Below are 17,922 nucleotides of genomic sequence, written 5' to 3'. Positions count from 1 at the left end.
TTCGTGCAAACATTGAAGCCAAAACCGAAGGGTACAAAAGATATGCCAACAAGAAGAGAAAGGAGGTGATCTTTAAAGAGGGTGATCTTGTTTGGGTTCACTTGAGGAAAGAATGGTTTCAGAAGAAAGAAAGTCTAAACTTAGACCTCGGGTCGATGGTCAATTTCAGATCCTTAGAAAGATCAATGACAATGCCTATCAGCTTGATTTGCAAGGTAAGTATGATATTTCTTCAAGCTCTAATGTGTCTGATCTTTCTCCTTTTCTTGTATATGATCCAAATTTGTGGACAAATCCTTTTAAAGAAGGACGGAATGATGTGCCCCAGTCCGTGAACCAGACCGATCAGAACGTTCCAGACGTCCCAGTTGAGGTTCATCCTACCGATCAGATCAGACTGACTGACTGGGCCGTGTATCAACTGGACCCGCGAACGTACGGATTGGAGCTTCGCCAAGATGCTCGACCAGATGCTCGAACTGACCAAACTGAAGCCCGTCTCTCCCGGCCAACTCGACAAGCCTGCGATTAGGGCTTCGTACTCGGCTTCATTGTTTGAGGAGTGGAACACTAGCCGGAATGACTATTCCAGTACTTCCCTCATTGGTGACGTTAGTCTGATCGGGTTCAGGTCAAATCGGGTTCTTGGTTTCTCGTGCACTCTGTAGGGAGTTCTACTAAGAAATCGGCAAGTACTTGCGATTCTGCACAAGCTTTTGCTCGGTACTTGATGTCATATTCGCTCAGCTCAATTGCCCATTTTGCTAATCTTCCGGATTGACTGGGGCAATGCAGGATCATCCGCAGTGCGAATGATGCGAGTACTACGACTGTATGGGACTGGAAATATGGCCTTAGCTTTCGTGCTGACATTACGACCGCAAGTGCCAGTTTTTCCATCGTCGGATAACGTGTTTCTGCGTCGAGCAAAGTTTTGCTTATGTAAAAGATGAGTTTTTGCTCGCTGCGTTCTTCTCGGATGAGGACGCCGCTCACAGCCGTGAGTGATACTGCGATGTATAGGAACAGTGGCTCCCCTTCTACGGGTTTTGCGAGCACCGGAGGAGTGGCCAAGTAGTGTTTCAGCTGTTGGAAAGCTTTTTCGCACTCTTCGGTCCACTCGAATTTCTTATTCCCCTTCAAGGTGTCATAGAAAGGCAAACACATATCCGTTGACTGCGAGATAAAGTGGTTGAGCGCTGCGACTCTCCCGGTTAATCTTTGTACCTCTCGTTTCATTCTCGGGGATGCAAATTCGATTTGCGAGGTGATCTGTTTAGGATTGGCCTCGATCCTGTGGAAGGTAATGAGTTACCCGAAGAACTCTTCTGATGCTACTACAAACCGACATTTTGCATGGTTAAGTTTCATATTATGCAGGTTTAGCCTTTCGAAGCATTCTTGGAGTTGAGTGATATGATCCCGCTCTTCGAGGGATTTCATGAGCATGTCATCAATGTATACCTCAATTGTTTTTCCGAGTTGTTCGGAAAACATACGGTTGACTAGTCGTTGATAAGTTGCGCTAGCATTCTTAAGACCGAACGACATTACCCTATAACACTAAGTGCCACGGTCAGTAATGAATGCGGTTTTCTCTTGATCGTCAGGGTTCATCATGATCTGATTATACCCGGAGAACGCGTCCATGAAGGATAAGAGTCTGTTTCCTACCGTTGCTTCAACCAAGCGATCAATGTGTGGCAGTGGGAAGCTATCCTTTGGACATGCCTTATTGAGATCGGTGAAATCGACGCACACTCGCCACTTTCCGTTTTTCTTTTTGACAACGACTGGGTTAGCGAGTAAGTCGGGATACCTCACCTCTATTATGGATCCGACTTTGAGGAGTTTTTCGACCTCATCGTTAACAGCACATGCGCGTTCCGGTCCCAACTTTTGTCTCATTTGTTTGACAGGTTTTAAAGTTGGGTCGACGTTCATTTCGTGACATGTGACCTTGACGTCAATCCCCGGCATGTCCTCTGCAGCCCATGCAAACGTGTGGAAGTTCTTTTTCAGACTAGCTATCAGCTCGATTTTTTGAGACTCACTTAGGTTCGCGCCGATTTCCACGCAGCGATCTGGGAATGCTTCGTCTAAGCATACCGAGATTACGGGCTCGTAGGTCAGCTCGCGTTTCGCTTCCAAAGCTTCGGCCACTCGTGATCGCCAAAAGATTTCATTTTTATCTTGTTCTAGGGCATTGTCAACGACATATGATTTTTTTTTCTTTTGAGGCGGTAACTCGGCCGGTGGTTTTTTTCGTTTCAGTTCCGCAGCGATGCAGACTCGCGAGATTCTCCGGTCTCCCCAGATGGTCTCGATTCCGCGAGGGGTTGGGCATTTGAGACACATGTGGTATGTTGACGGGATTGCTTGCATTGAATTCGGCCAAGGAGTTCCTACGATCACATTATACGATGTCGGTCGATCGATGACCAAGAACTCCATGATTTTTGTCATGATGCCTGCTTAAACCGAGAGGTTAATTTTGCCGAGAGCCATGGTAACTTCCCCCGAGAGTCCTACTATTGGGTTTGGATCTTCCGCGATTTCGGATGGATTAATTTCCATTCTTTCGAGGGTGTTTTTGAAGATGATATCGGTGGTGCTTCCGGTGTCGACCAATATCCTTGCGACATCGATATTCTGGATTGTCAGCTCGACGACAAGGAGATCGTTGAGAGGTTTGATCGGATCGATTGTTGCTCTTTCCTTGAAGGATATGACATTGCTACCCGTTTGATTAGGCATATCGTATCTCAGTCGTTCGGTGATTTTTGAGTTAGAGAATCTGACCCCCCCTCCTTCTAGCGCCAAACTGTGGGAACCGAAATTCGCACTGTCGATTTTCTGTAAATAAGGAAAGTTAGGAAAACCCTAATTTTCCAGAGGTCCCGGATTATCTACGAAAACACACGAAAAACGAAAGACCAAAGAACAACAGAATAACGAAAGTAGATTGCACAGAGGCGTATTATTGATTGATAAGCAAAAAGTTACAGGATTTTCGAGAGAAAAGACGGACAGAGTTTCGCTAGCCAAGTCCGTCCTAGAACAAAGACGAAAAGAGTCAAAGTAGAAAATCGATCTGCCTAGATTCTAAGTTTTCCTAAGCTAGTCGCGTTTTTCTAAGTCTCTCTCCTCCCCCTGCGTCGTTGGCTTTAGTTCCTCTTATATATGCCTTCAAAGTCGGTTTCTACTTCCTTTTATGCCTCTGGGTCGAGTTTATCTCTTCGCGTAAATATTCCTTTTCTTTTCGATCCTCATCATTTTCTTGGAAACTTGACATTTATCTTCCGATTTCGTGAGAATTATCTTCATCTGCAAGTAAAGATAGGCCGTCATAGCATCATTGGGCTTGATTTCGTTACGAAATCGTAAGTGGGCCCTTAGCCGTGTTCTAGACCTCTTTGGGCTGTTTTCCGACTTGAGCGTTTTTTTTACGATTTCTTCGAAAGAACGTTTCTTGATGCGACGTCGATTTGCCGAAGAAGTTCATATTTCTCGTATAGTTCGATGAGTGTGGTGTTATGTTAACCGTCGTCGTTTATACAAGAGCTAGGAACTTTATTCGGGAAAACAAGTCCTCATGGTTTGTATTATAAAGCTCCAATGGTAACTCTGATCAATATGAAATGAGGGATTGATCCGCCGGGGCTCGGTAAAAAGAACGAGGTCCAACTCGCCAAAAGGGCGAGTTGGACGGTGTGATCGGTCCATTTCGCCCATTTGGCGAGTTGGACGGTGTGGCCGGTCCAACTCGCCCATTTGACGAGTTCGGATGGTGTGACCGATTCAATCCAACTTGCCCATTTGGCGAGTTAGACGGTATGATCGGCCCAACTCGCCCATTTGGCGAGTTGGACTGCTTGTCTGATTCCGAGATCCATTTTTCTTGATTCTTTTGCTTCGAGAACTTCTGTCGAGAATGTGCTGAGAAAGCTTTCGTACAAGAATGCAACTTTTAGACGTTAATTTCGAGATAACCGTTTTTGACCCCAACAAATAGTAGATAGTAAGATAGTAGAAATCGTGGTCCGGAGACCGTATCAAAAATAATAGGCTTTGAGGTGCAGGGTGTTCCAGCAGCTGGGTTGTATTTTACCTTTGCTATCTTGTAGCATGTAGGCTCATGATCCCCGCACCTCTATTACCTTATAAAGTCCTTCCCACCCGGGGGCGACTTTCCCTGTCGCTTTCTCTACTCGTCGTAGAACCCAATCCCCTTGCTGGAAGGTCCTGGTTCTTACTTTCTTGTTGTAGGTCCTGGCGACGTCTTGCTGGTAGGACCAGTTTCTTAGTCAAGCGGCCTCTCTCTTTTCGTCGAGTAAGCTGAGGCTCAGCGTCATCAGTTTATCATTCTCTTCTTGAGAGGTAGACCCTGAAACCAGAGTTCTTACGTGCATATCCGTGGGTATTATGGCCTTAGAGCCGTAGACTAGCGAGTAAGGAGTTTCCTGCGTCGCTGTCTTGGGAGTGGTTCAGTAGGGCCAGAGGACTCCGTGCAGTTCTTCTGCCCATTTCCCGTGAGAACCCTCCAGCCGCCTTTTTAAGCATCTTGACCACAGTCTTGTCGTGGACTCGGCTAGTCCGTTAGACTGGGGGTGTCGGGTATGGCGAAGGTAAAATTTATGCCCCAGTCCTTGCAAAACTCCTTGTGGCTTGTGAACTAGGGTCCGTTTTTGGTGACGATCTCTTGGGGGACCCCGAAGCTGGTGATTACGTTCGTCCAAAGGAACTTGCGGATCTGGAGGTCTGTTATCCGGCTGAGTGCTTCTGCTTCGACCCATTTCGAGAAGTAGTCAGTAACTACCGGAAGGAAGCACTTATGCCCCAGCGCCATAGGGAATTTCCCCACTATATCCATGTCCAATTTTTGGAAGGGCCACGGTGAGCTTATGGACTTGAGGTTTTCCGGAGGAAGTTTGGAAACCGGGGCGTGACTCTGACACTGATCACAGTGTCTAGCTTTTTTGTTGGCGTCTGCGGCCATCGTGAGCCAATAGTAGCCTGCCCTTCGGGCCCTGAGCACCAGGCTCCTGCCGCTAGAGTGGGATCCACAATCTCCTTCATCTAGTTCTACAAGATTTCTAGCGGCTTCTTGAGGTGTGACACATCTTAGGTCAATATGCAATACCTTGGGATATGCAATACCTTGCGGCTTGCTTCTTTATTTTTCTGGCCTCCTTGCGGTCTTCCGGAAGAATGTCATTCTCTAGGTACCGGACTAAGGGGGTCATCCAGGTTTCGTCCTCCTCGATAGCAGAGATCTCTTCAGATTGTGGTTCCTCCAGGGTGGCTGGACACTGAAGCACAAGCAAGGGTATGCTCATCCGACTGTTCATTTCGAGGGCGGACCCTGGATTAGCCAAGGCATCGGCTTGCGAGTTCTGCTCCCTAGGGATTTGCGTAAGCATGCAACTCTTGAATTTATTGATGAGTCGCTTGGCGACCGCCAGGTATTGGATCATGCTATCGTCCTTCGCTTGGTATTCTCCCTGCACCTGGTTGATTATCAGTTGGGAGTCGCTGAAGACCTGGATGTTTTCTGCCCCCATTTAATGGGCGAGTGTTAGCCTTCCGATTAAGGCCTCATACTCACTCTCATTGTTAGTTGCTTTGAAGTTGCATCTCACGGCCCTTGAGGCTGTGTTCCCTGTCGGTGAGGTAAGCACTATTTTGACCCCGGCTCCTCTGATGTTGTTGTATCCATCAACATGAAGGACCCATTCTCCCTCTTCCTTTGTTTCGCTTCGGAGGCATACTTCTTGCTCTAGAGCTGGGAGCAAGGGTAGGGGAGAATTCGGCCACAAAGTCTGCCAGGGCCTGTGACTTTATAGCTGTAACTGGTCGAAAAATCACGTTGTATTCTCCTAGTTTCACAGCCCATTTCGTTAAGCGTCCGGAGGCTTCAGGCTTGTGGAGGGCAAATTTTATGGGGAAGGAAGTGACAACCACGATTGGGTGAGCCTGGAAATAGGGCCACAGCTTCCAGGCAGCGACTATCAGGGCTAAGGCGAGCTTCTCCAGATGGCTGTAGCGGGTCTCTGGATCTAGGAGAGCCTTACTCACGTAGTATGTTGGTAGCTGCTTGCTCCCTTCCTCGCGCACTAGGACGGCCCTTACTGCATGCTCCGAGAACGCTAGATATAGTAGCAGGACCTCGCGGAGTAACGGTATTGATAGGAGAGGAGGAGTGGTGAGATAAGCCTTGAGTTCATGGAGAACGGATTCGCACTCTTCCGTCCACTGGAAATCCTTTGGGTTTTTGAGGGTCCCAAAGAAGGCGTGACACTTGTCGGAGAGCTTGGAGATGAACCTGCTTAAGGCTGCCATTCTTCCTGTTAGCTTTTGGACCTCATTGACGCTCTTCGGGGAAGGGATTGAGTGAATGGCCCTGATTTGCTCCAGATTGGCTTCAATGCCCCGGTGGGTTACAATATATCTGAGGAACATGCCGAAACTTACCCCAAATGACCATTTAGATGGATTGAGCTTCATGTTATACTTCCAGAGACTGGAGAAGGCTTGCTATAGGTCAGATATGTGGTCTTCGGCCTCTAGAGATTTGACCTACATGTCGTCGATGTAGACCTCCATGGTTCGCCCTATCTGGTCCGCAAACATCATGTTCACCAGCCTTTGGTAGGTGGATCATGCGTTTTTTAAGCCAAAAGGCATGACTTTGTAGCAGTAGATCCTTCTGGATGTCATGAAGAATGTCTTTTCCTGGTCTTCCAGATGCATGAGTATCTGATTATAGCCGGAGAACGCGTCCATGAAACTCATCGGCTGGTGCCCGGCTGTGGCATCGACCAGCTTATCGATGTGAGGTAGAGGAAAGGGGTCCTTTGGGCAGGACTTGTTGAGGCCTGTGAAGTCTATGCAGACTCTCCACTTCCTGTTTTTCTTCTTGACTACGACAACGTTGGCTAGCCACTCCTGTTACTGTACCTCACGAATGAACCCTGCGCCGAGCAGGCTTTTGACTTCGTTGTTGATGATTGCATCCCTTTCGGGGGCAAACTTCCTCCTGTTTTGTCTGATGGGTTGGTGCAGGGGATCCACTTGCAGCTTGTGCATGATGACCTCTGGATCGATCCCGAGCATGTCTGCGTGGGACCAAGCAAAGCAATCAGAGTTAGACTTGAGGAAGTCTATTAATCACTCTTTAGTCCTTCGGTCAGCTTGGAACCGACCTTGAGATGTTGGGTATGGTCCCCTTCGATCAATGGCACGTCGTCCATGTCTTCGACCTCCGGTTCCTCGGTCTTTCCTTTCAAAGTAGTCTGGTAGCAGGAGAGGAAATACTCTTGATCCCTTCTGATTGCCCTTATGCCCCAGGGCGTAGGAAATTTCACCATCTGGTGAAGAGTCGAAGGGACGGCTCCCATGCCGTGAATCCAAGGCCGTCCCATGATCATATTGTAGGATGAATCGCAGTAAACAACAATGAACTTGGTTGACATGTTGATCCCTTCAGCGTACACCGGGAGGGTCACCTCTTCGGTGGTCTGCTTGACTTCTCCGCTGAACCCTATGAGAGGGGTTATCCTCCGAGTTAGAGCGCTTTCCTCCAGCCCCAGATCCTTGTATGCGGCATGGAAGATGATGTAGCCGGAGCTTCCATTATCTTCCAGTATCTTTTTCACCAGGCAGTTCGCTACAGTGAGCGATATGACCAAGGCGTCATGATATGGGGTGAGAACCATTTCCTGCTCCTTGGCCGTTAACCTTATTTCGTCCGTACCTAGGAGCAGGCGTTTCGGCTTGGCTGCCTCTAGGCCGTGCTTGTCGTTCCAAGTGTTCTTCTTCGCGGCTGGGTGGCAAATGGCCGAGCTGGTCGCGTGTTCGATCCAGCTCGGCCATCCGCCGAACTGGACTAGTCCACCTCGGCGGATGGCCAAGCTGGTCGCGTGTTCGATCCAGCTCGGCCATCTGCCGAGCTGGACTGGTTCAGCTGGTCGTGTGGCCAAGCTGGTCGTGTTGTCGATTCAGCTCGGCCATCCGACGAACTGGACTGGTCCAGCTTGGTGGATGGCCTAGCTGGTCGCGTGTTCGATCCAGCTTGACCATCCGCCGAGCTGGTCTTGTTTTTGATCCAGCTCGGCCATCTGCCGAACTGGACTGGTCCCGCTCGGCGGATGGGCGAGCTGGTCGCGTTTTTGATCCAGCTCGGCGGATGGCCGAGCTGGTCGCGTGGTGGATCCAGCTTGGCCATCCGCTGAGCTGGACGGTGTGCTTTGTCCACCCTTCAATAAAACGTGCATAACTTATGCTAAAGGATACTGATCGACCTCAGACCGGTGGCACTGGAAAGCTAACTCAAAGCTCTTAATCCAGTGCGAAGCTTGTCCAGATTGTGAGTATTTGAAGAGCTTGCAAAAGAGATAGTCCTCAGGGAATCCATTGGCTTTAATGGTAGAAACCAAATCCTCGAACTGCTCCAGATGATCCACAGGATGCTCATGTGGGAGACCACAGTAGGGTGTCTGTCCAAGGCGTCATGATATGGGGTGAGAACCTTTTCCTGCTCCTTGGCCGTGAAACTTATTTCGTCCGTACCCAGAAGTAGGCGTTTCGGCTTTGCTGCCTCTAGGCCGTGCATGTCTTTCCAAGTGCTCTTCTTCACGGCTGCGTGGCAGATGGCCGAGCTGGTCGCGTGTTCGGTCCAGCTCGGCCATCCATCAAACTGGACTGGTCCAGCTCGGCGGACGGCCGAGCTGGTCGCGTGTTCGAGCACTGCCATCCGCCGAACTGGACTGGTCCACCTCGGCGGATGGCCAAGCTGGTCGCGTGTTCGATCCAGCTCGGCCATCCGCCGAACTGGACTAGTCCACCTCGGCGGATGGCCAAGCTGGTCGCGTGTTCGATCCAGCTCGGCCATCTGCCGAGCTGGACTGGTTCAGCTTGGCGGATGGCCGAGCTGGTCGTGTTGTCGATCCAGCTCGGCCATCCGACGAACTGGACTGGTCCAGCTTGGTGGATGGCCTAGCTGGTCGCGTGTTCGATCCAGCTTGACCATCCGCCGAGCTGGTCTTGTTTTTGATCCAGCTCGGCCATCTGCCGAACTGGACTGGTCCCGCTCGGCGGATGGGCGAGCTGGTCGCGTTTTTGATCCAGCTCGGCGGATGGCCGAGCTGGTCGCGTGGTGGATCCAGCTTGGCCATCCGCTGAGCTGGACGGTGTGCTTTGTCCACCCTTCAATAAAACGTGCATAACTTATGCTAAAGGATACTGATCGACCTCAGACCGGTGGCACTGGAAAGCTAACTCAAAGCTCTTAATCCAGTGCGAAGCTTGTCCAGATTGTGAGTATTTGAAGAGCTTGCAAAAGAGATAGTCCTCAGGGAATCCATTGGCTTTAATGGTAGAAACCAAATCCTCGAACTGCTCCAGATGATCCACAGGATGCTCATGTGGGAGACCACAGTAGGGTGTCTGTCCAAGGCGTCATGATATGGGGTGAGAACCTTTTCCTGCTCCTTGGCCGTGAAACTTATTTCGTCCGTACCCAGAAGTAGGCGTTTCGGCTTTGCTGCCTCTAGGCCGTGCATGTCTTTCCAAGTGCTCTTCTTCACGGCTGCGTGGCAGATGGCCGAGCTGGTCGCGTGTTCGGTCCAGCTCGGCCATCCATCAAACTGGACTGGTCCAGCTCGGCGGACGGCCGAGCTGGTCGCGTGTTCGAGCACTGCCATCCGCCGAACTGGACTGGTCCACCTCGGCGGATGGCCAAGCTGGTCGCGTGTTCGATCCAGCTCGGCGGATGGCCGAGCTGGTCGTGTTGTCGATCTAGCTTGGCCATCTGCCGAACTGGACTGGTTCAGCTTGGTGGATGGCCGAGCTGGTCGCGTGGTCGATCCAGCTCGGCCATCCACCGAGCTGGTCGCGTGGTCGATCCACCTCGGCCATCTGCCGAGTTGGACTTGTTCAGGTAGGTGGATGGCCGAGCTGGTCGTTTGGTACATCCAGCTCGGCCATCCGCCGAGTTGGACGTTGTGCTCTGTCCACCCTTCAATAAAACTGGCATAACTTATGCTACAGAATGTTGTTTGACCTCAGACCGGTGGCACTGAAAAGGTAACTCAAAGCTAACTCAAACCTCTTAAGCCAGTGCGAAGCTTCTCCAGATAGTGAGTACTTGAAGAGCTTGCAAAAGAGATAGTCCTCAGGGACTCCATTGGCTTTAATGGCAGAAACCAAATCCTCGAACCCCTCTAGATGGTCCACAGGATGCTCATGTGGGTGACCACAGTAGGGTGTCTGTCCCACAAGTGTAAAATACTGAGGCTTCAGCTCGAAATCGCTCCTCTGAATAGCTGGAGGACGGATAGCAAATCTGTTGGCGTAGTATTAATCTGGACGGTTGTAGTCCAAAGTTCTGGGTCGAGCATCCTGCACTTCATCATCTACAGCCTAAGCATTGGCTGCGGCGGCATGACCATCATGATACGGAGTTACAGCCCTCTGATCATCTAACCTCTGACTCACACAATAAGAATAGTGGATCAACTTCGTATTTTTAGCCTATCTATCGCCGGATCTAGGACATCAGCTGTCGCTTGTTGGTCCTGAGAAAGTGTCGATCGATACCAACAACGGGTTATTGGTCGATACACCTTAGCCCGTCGATCGATGCAACTAATGAGTTGTCGATCGATGAACCTTCCAGGGGTTACGCACGTGTTTGACGAGTTCACTAGGTTTAACTAAATCAGCTTCCGCTTGTTTCTAGCAATCCTAGCACAATCTAAACTAAATCAGACAGAGACCCAAGCTTCTGCTTGCGCCCTAATATCTATAGGCAAGGTCCTAGCTAGCTACTCTAGAACACATGCATTAAGAACAGTTTAATTTCGTCCGAACCCAGGAGCAGGCGTTTTGGCTTGGCTGCCTCTAGGCTGTGCTTGTCGTTCCAAGTGCTCTTCTTCGCGTCTGCGTGGCTTATGTCGCTGATCTCCGAACCGCCCGATATGACATGTATCACTCGTTTCTGTCGAGGTGGCAAGACGGGAGCAGCTTCAGTGGGCTTTCCCGTTGTCTCCCTCCTTAGATGGGTCTTGGCCTTCTCGGAAAGGAACTCACTGAGGTGTCCTTTCTTAAGCAACTCGTTGACCTCGATCTTCAGTGCGACGCAGTCCTCCGTTCTGTGACCGTGGTCCCGGTGGAAGTCACACCAAAGGCCAAGGTTCCGGAAGGAATCAGGTGCTTTCATCTTCTGAGGCCACTTAAACTGTTGGCCCATCTGCCTCAGAACATTGATCAGCTCCGGCCTTGAGATGGAGGGGTAAGAGATGTCTGGCTACGTGGACGCTACCTTGTTGGTCTTGGAGAGGGTCTCTCGTCTCGCTCACTTTGGTCCAGTCTGACCGCCTTGGGATCTTGCTTTAGCTGCGCCTTAGCGCGACTGGCGACGTCTTCTTCCCATTTTACTTGTGCCCAGGCTCGGGATAGCACGTCTTCCATGCTTTTGCACTGGTATTTAGTCAGCTCCTTGTAGAGGTCCCCGTCGGGAAGCAAGCCTCTCTTGAAGGCAAAGATTTCGGTGGGGATGTTGCATCCGGTAATGGCCACCTTCTCTTGATTGAAGCGGGTCATGTAGCCTCGCGGGGGTTCAACCCGATGCTGAGGATTTCGTACAGACCGTCATAGGTTTTCTCTAGGTCTCTGCTGCTGGCAAATTGCTCCATGAACTTGTCGCTGAGGATAGCAAAGGAGGATATGGACCTGGAGGGTAGATTGATGTACCATTGTAAGGCGGGTCCGGTCAGGATTGAGCCGAATCCCTTGCACATGATAGCTTCTCGCGACTCCTTTGGGAGTGCTACCGCGAGCATCCTTTGCATGTATTGGGTGACATGATCGTCCGAATCGCTAGGACCATCATACTCTTTTATGCTTGGAAAGGAAAACTTCATGGGCATCTCGATCAGGGTGATCTGATATGCGAAAGGAGTGTCGGCGTAGGAGTCGGGGTTGCTTTTCCGGATGGGTGGAGCTACCCCTGGGAGCCTTTCCACCATGGATTGCATGGCATCGAGCCTCTTGGAGAATAGCTGCTATAGGTAAGCGGCCATAGGAGACTCTGTCTTTTCTACTCCCTCGGGTGCTTCCTTGTCGGGTTCCGGCTCAGATCCGTGTTGGGTCAAAATTTCGTATTATTTTTATTGAAAACGTTGCACGGCGTTCTAGAATTATTAAATCGACAATAAGAAGCAAACATTGTTGGGGTCAAAAATGGTTATCTCGAGATAAACGTCCAACAATTGTGTTTCTGTACGAAATCTTTCTCGACACACTCTCGACAAAAGTTCCTGAGCAAAAGACTCGAGAGAAATGGATCACGGACCCAATCAAGCAGTCCAACTCGTTCGTTCGGACTTTTTGAGGTGCAGAACTGTACAGACGCGTCAGATGTTTAGCTATGAATGAAGAACTTCCCATGGTTTGATTCAGCCCATCTTCTGACACATGATATAGCTTTGAGTTAACTTTCCAATTCCACCGGTCTGAGGTCAATCAGCATCCTGTAGCATAAGTTATTCCCGTTTTATTGAAGGGTGGACAGAGCACACCGTCCAGCTCAGCTGATGGCCGAGCTGGATTCCATGGTGACGTGGTATCCCGTTTCAGTTTCGACCTGATTCCATACCGATTTAAAGTCCGCGATAGGTTTTCGGCTTATATGACTTGTCTGGTTGGAATCGAGCATCTCTCCAAGGACAATTTTTAAGTCTCCTGGAAGTGCTGACCAAAATCTCAGATTTATTTTATAGCGCTATTACCCTTGTGTCGGATGTATGAGAGTCATCTTTGTGAGATGGTTTAGTCTGTTTAGGACGTCGGGAGTTCGATGTGATCAGCAACGAACTTGGTGGTAGACACAACCGTTTGGATCTTCGCGAAGAGTACGTGTTTGAGAAGATGTTAATGCGTATGATAGTTCCTTTTCTTTAGACCAGCATTTCGTCTATGTAATGTCTGGCGAAAAATAGTTTCATAGGCGTTTTTGCGACGTCTCGCAATGCCGAAGGTTGGTTTTTTCCCTAGTGACTGATAAGTTCGTGAGTTTTAGGACTCATATAATTTGTGGACCAAAAATGGTCGTGCGGTTTTGTGGTATTGTTGCGTTGGAAAAGTTTCGAAAATATCAAGTGCTATGTCAGATATTTTGAACTAGGGAGTAAACGAGTATACGTATACGTACCCACTCCCCCCTTTTTTAGAGAGGGGGACAGCTGAATTTGTCTTTTGACAATGTGCCTACGTACCCATTTCGGAGATCAAGCCGTCTCGTAGTTCAGTAGTTGCAAAGCGATTTGTTTAGTGATAGTATTTTTTGAGATGCATTTCATTCCAAGTTCTTAGAATTTTTACGACTTGCATGTTGGCTATCTCGTAGGAACCCAGTCGAACGACTTTTATGATCTTGTAGGGTCCTTCTCAGTTTGCTCCAAGTTTTCCCGCGTTTCGCTCAGCGGTGTTTTGGAAGACCTTGCGCAGAACAAAATCTCCTTCGTTGAATCGACAATTTCGAACGTTGTAGTTATAGTATTTTTCAGCTGTGTGTTGATAATTTTGAATTCGGACGAGCGCTCGATCCCGGTGCTAGTTGATGAGGTCGAGATTGTCTAGTAGCATGGCGTTGTTGAGCTCTTCTCGTTTGGGCAGTAATCTTCCTCTGACGCCGGGGAATTCGACTTCTGCGGGAATCATGCATTCCGTCCCGATACGAGGGCCAGAGGCGTTTCTCCCGTTGCTCGTCTTGGGGTCGTGCGATGTGACCAGAGGACTCCCTCAAGTTCCTCTGCCCACCTGCCTTTTTTAGCGTCTAGGCGTTTCTTAAGTCCGTCTAGAACGGTCTTATTGATTGTCTCGGCTTGACCGTTGCATTGTAGATATCTGGGAGTTGATTTGTTTAATCGTATCTTCCATTTTTCGCAGAATGCTTCGAATCGGGTGGAGATGAATTGAGATCCGTTGTCAGTTACGATCTCGTAAGGAACTCCATGTCTACAGATAATGTTTTTCCATACGAAATTTTCAACTTGGACATCTTTTATACTTGTGTATGATTCCGCCTCCACCCACTTTGAGAAGAAATCAGTGAGGACTATGATGAAACGCTTTTGCTTTGAATTCTGAAGGGGTCCGAGGATGTCCATGGCCCAGCGCATGAAAGGATACGGTGACATGATGGAAGAAAGAACTTCTGCTGTTTGTCGGATGGTCGGAGCATGCCTTTGGCATTTTTCGCATTTTCGTGCAAATTTCTTACAATCTCCGATCATCATTGGCCAGTAGTATCCGTGGCGTTTGATTTTCACTGCAAGTGACCTTCCACCGGAATGGTTTCCGCAGGAACCAGAATGGACTTCTTTCATGGCTTTTCTCGCATTTTCTCCTTCCAAACACGTCATAAGTGGTCCGGAAAATTTTCATTTGTAAATTTCCCCGTCGACTGTTACATAACGCGCGGCCTGGGTTCGGATTTTGCTGGCTGCCCATTTTTCGGGAGGTAATTTTCCGTCGATGATGTAGGCTCGAATCGTTTCCAGCCATGGTGTATCACAGCCGTAGTCGGATTGTTCTGAACTTTCTTCTGGCTGTACTGCGACCTCCTCTACATCGTCGTCTTGATCTATGATGAGGTTGACGATGACTGGTGCTCCGATACTCGGGTTTTCAATGAATTCGACCGGAGTCACTCTTTTAAGACCTGGGTCTGAACTTGATGCCAGGGCCGCGAGAGCATCGTCTTGGACGTTTTCGGAGCGGGGGATTCGTGTTAGAGTGAAACAGTCAAAATCTTGAGCTAGATTCTGTATGCATCCATTCTTTCATCCCTCGCTTCGTATTCTCCGCTATATTGACTCGCGACTAGCTGAGAATCACAGTAGGCATGGATGTTGTGTATCTTCAATCCGTGAGCTAATCGTAGTCATGCAATGAGCACTTCGTATTTGGCCTCGTTGTTGGACGCGTGAAATTCCAGTCTAAACGATTGTTCTAGGATTTCATTGGTTGGTGACGTGAGGCGAATTCCGATGCCCGATCCTTGCTTAGATGACATTCCATCGACGTGAAGGACCCATGTTGAATTTGGTTCCTTGTTAGTCACGATTTCTGTCGGTAGCTCTACCAAAAAGTCTGCGAGTACTTGGGATTTTTCACTCGTTCTTGGTCGGTACTCTATATCGTACTCACTTAACTCTACTGCCCATTTGGCTAGTCTTCCCGACTGGCTCGGACTATGCAAAATCGTCCGCAGAGGGAAGGTTGTGAGGATGACGATCGTGTGGGATTGGAAATATGGTCTCAGCTTTTGTGCCGATGTCAAGACCGCGTATGCTATTTTTTCGATTAGCGGATACCGTGACTCGGCATCTAGCAAAGTTTTGCTTATGTAAAAAAGGGTTTCTGTTCACCGCGCTCTTCTCTGATCAGGACGCCGCTTACAAATGTTGATGATACTGCGATATATAAGAACAAGGGTTCTCCTTTGACAGGTTTTGCGAGAACTAGAGGAGTGGCCAAGTAGCGTTACAGCTGTTGAAAAGCGGTTTCGCACTCTTCTGAGCACCCGAATTTTTTGTTCCCCCGTAGGATATCGTAGAAAGGTAAGCATTTGTCCGTTAATCGCGAGATGAATCGGTTAAGTGATGCCACTCTCCCGGTTAAGCTCTGTACTTCCCGCTTGTTTTTGGGCGAAGCCATTTCGATCATTGCATCGATCTGTTTTAGATTATCTTTGATACTGCGGTACGTCACTAGGTAACCGAGGAATTCCCCCAACGCTACGGCGATCTGTAACAAATGCGGTTTTTCGCGATCGTCAAGGTTCATCACAATTTGATTGTCACCCGAGAAGGCATCCATTAAGGATAAAAGTTCGTTTCCCGCTGTTGCTTCAACGAATCGATCGATGTGCGGTAAGGGGAAGCTATCCTTTGGACAGGCTTTGTTAAGGTCAGTAAAGTCAACACAGACTCGTGATAGACTACGAATTTGACCCATTTTCATCCATAGTGTATACGTGTTTTTACTAATAATTATAATATTATAGAGTCTATTTATTATATTTATAAGATCAGGAATGTTTTGGAGATAAGTGATGATTTTGGAGTATTTTGGAGATATTTAAAGCAAGCACCCGAGATGACCATCGAGATGGACTATCGGTCGATATTGGAGAGCTAGAATCGATCGATACACAAAACATGGTGTCGATCGACAGCAAAGCGCGCAGGAAGCCCAAGATTTCACTATTTTACAAGATTGCCCCTGACGAGTTTTCACCCTAATTATATAAGATTTGCCGCCATGTTAGAGGCAGAGTGTGCTTTCTTTGTGTTTCATTGTTTTATTGATAGATAGGAGAGAAGATCCAAAGTTATAATTTGTGATTGGAACTCCATTGATATCTATTTTATTATTCTATGAAGTTTTTATACTTAACTCCTGTTATGAATTGTTTAGCCATGTCTGAGTAGTTCTCTTGTTAGATTTTAGGGTTTAAATAGGTTAGGAAGGATTAGCCCCAACTATAGATTGTTGAGTTATGATAATCATCTTTAAGATTGTTCGTTAATGCATGTTTCTAGATTAGCTACCTAGAACCTGCCCTTGGATTCATTGATAAAAGCCATAGCTTAATTCTCATCCTGAAAACATTCTAATAGAGCTATGTTTCTTGCTATGAGCATGGCGGGAGCTAATCTAGTGAGCTTAGTAAGCATTCATTCAACCTGCGCATAAAGCTTGACTAGAGCGCGTCGATCGATATCACACTTGAATAATCGATCGACGGTGCAAAAGGTGTATCGATCGATACGCCCATTGGAATATCGATCGACACTTTCAATAGATCAATATAACGAGAGTTGAGATCATAGATCTAGTTAATAGACAACAATTCAAGGCTCGCGAGAGCCGAAAGACTTGTTGATCAATTAGTTGAGCTTTACATTATCATGCATGCAACTCATTAGGCATCTATAGGATTATAATTCCAACTTTCCTGAATAAAAACCCTAAGTCTTGTTATTTCCTTTTTAAGCACCAAAACCCAAAAAACCTGCTATTGAACAAACACTTGTTCATTATAAAACTGCAATTTACTTTTAAAACTCTTAAAACATCTTTGCTTAACAAATCATATTAGAATCCCTAGGTTCCCTAGCTCCCTGTGAATTCGATCCCTAAGTACTACAACTCGACCTCTTATTTGAGAGAGTATAAATCACTCCTTAGGGTAATTTGAGTGGTATCAAATTTGGCGCCGTTGCCTGGGAGCTTTGATCGCCAATTTTCTAATTTTTGTTAAGTATTCTCACAGAAAAATTTTTTCTTGGATTTTCAGGTACATGCCCAGCAGTACAAGAAGCAACAAGGAATCCCAACTGATAGTCTCACCAGATCCTGCATGCTTGGAACACATGATCCGTAAGGAAGTGCACTCCCTATCGACCGAGAACAACACTTCCGTGTCGCTCGATTCTGCTCAACCACCGTCGACCCAGACACCAGTCTCGTCGACCAATTCTCGCTCACCCCTGTCGATCGACAACACAAACCTTACGTCGACCGATACCCTTCACCCGACATCGATCGACATTCCATCTCGGACATCGATCGATACTGAGCCACGAAGTATGGTTGCATCTTTGATACTTATTCGGGACAACAATGGAGACCTGCATGACCAGGAGGGTCATCTGCGTAATGCAGCATGTCAGAGGATAGATGCTCTGTTCGGGACAACAATGGAGACCTACATGACCAGGAGGGTCATTTATGTAATGCAGCAGGTTAGAGAATAGATGCTCGGGGGGCTGCAATCCCTGAGCCTGATGCTACTACGACAGGTACTACCTTACCTGTAGATGAGGCTGCGCAACCCAAGACGTTGGCTGA

At 48.1% G+C, this 17,922-nt stretch overlaps 2 protein-coding genes across 2 annotated transcripts; both read right to left on the bottom strand.

Annotated features, from left to right (window-relative positions):
- Positions 1 to 627: 627 nt before the first annotated feature.
- LOC106330702 lies at positions 628 to 2,454 on the bottom strand. Its single transcript, XM_013769133.1, has 2 exons — positions 1,634 to 2,454; positions 628 to 1,294 (listed from the first exon to the last, which is right to left on the bottom strand). Exons 1-2 carry the CDS (start codon positions 2,452 to 2,454, stop codon positions 628 to 630), a joined length of 1,488 nt encoding a protein of 495 aa, XP_013624587.1.
- Positions 2,455 to 6,951: 4,497 nt separating this feature from the next.
- On the bottom strand, positions 6,952 to 7,718 carry LOC106330701. The gene is made up of 2 exons (XM_013769132.1): positions 7,175 to 7,718; positions 6,952 to 7,118 (listed from the first exon to the last, which is right to left on the bottom strand). The coding sequence occupies exons 1-2, from the start codon at positions 7,716 to 7,718 to the stop codon at positions 6,952 to 6,954; spliced, it is 711 nt and encodes a 236-aa protein (XP_013624586.1).
- Between the last annotated feature and the right edge of the window lie 10,204 nt (positions 7,719 to 17,922).

The sequence above is a fragment of the Brassica oleracea genome, chromosome C3 (assembly GCF_000695525.1).
Source record: "Brassica oleracea var. oleracea cultivar TO1000 chromosome C3, BOL, whole genome shotgun sequence".
NCBI lineage: Eukaryota > Viridiplantae > Streptophyta > Magnoliopsida > Brassicales > Brassicaceae > Brassica > Brassica oleracea.
Note: the sequence above shows the minus strand (reverse complement) of the source record. Positions and strands in the feature narration are given on the sequence as shown.

What these genes read in the sequence shown, in the direction of transcription:
- LOC106330701 (XM_013769132.1), bottom strand. Translation starts at nt 7,718, where the DNA reads ATGGTTCTCACCCCATATCATGACGCCTTGGTCATATCGCTCACTGTA. An exon ending in GCTGACCGAAGGACTAAAGA is followed by an intron (nt 7,119 to 7,174) that starts GTGATTAATAGA and finishes GGTCCCACGCAG; the next exon opens with ACATGCTCGGGATCGATCCA.
- LOC106330702 (XM_013769133.1), bottom strand. Translation starts at nt 2,454, where the DNA reads ATGGAGTTCTTGGTCATCGATCGACCGACATCGTATAATGTGATCGTA. An exon ending in TTCATGGACGCGTTCTCCGG is followed by an intron (nt 1,295 to 1,633) that starts GTATAATCAGAT and finishes TACCTTCCACAG; the next exon opens with GATCGAGGCCAATCCTAAAC.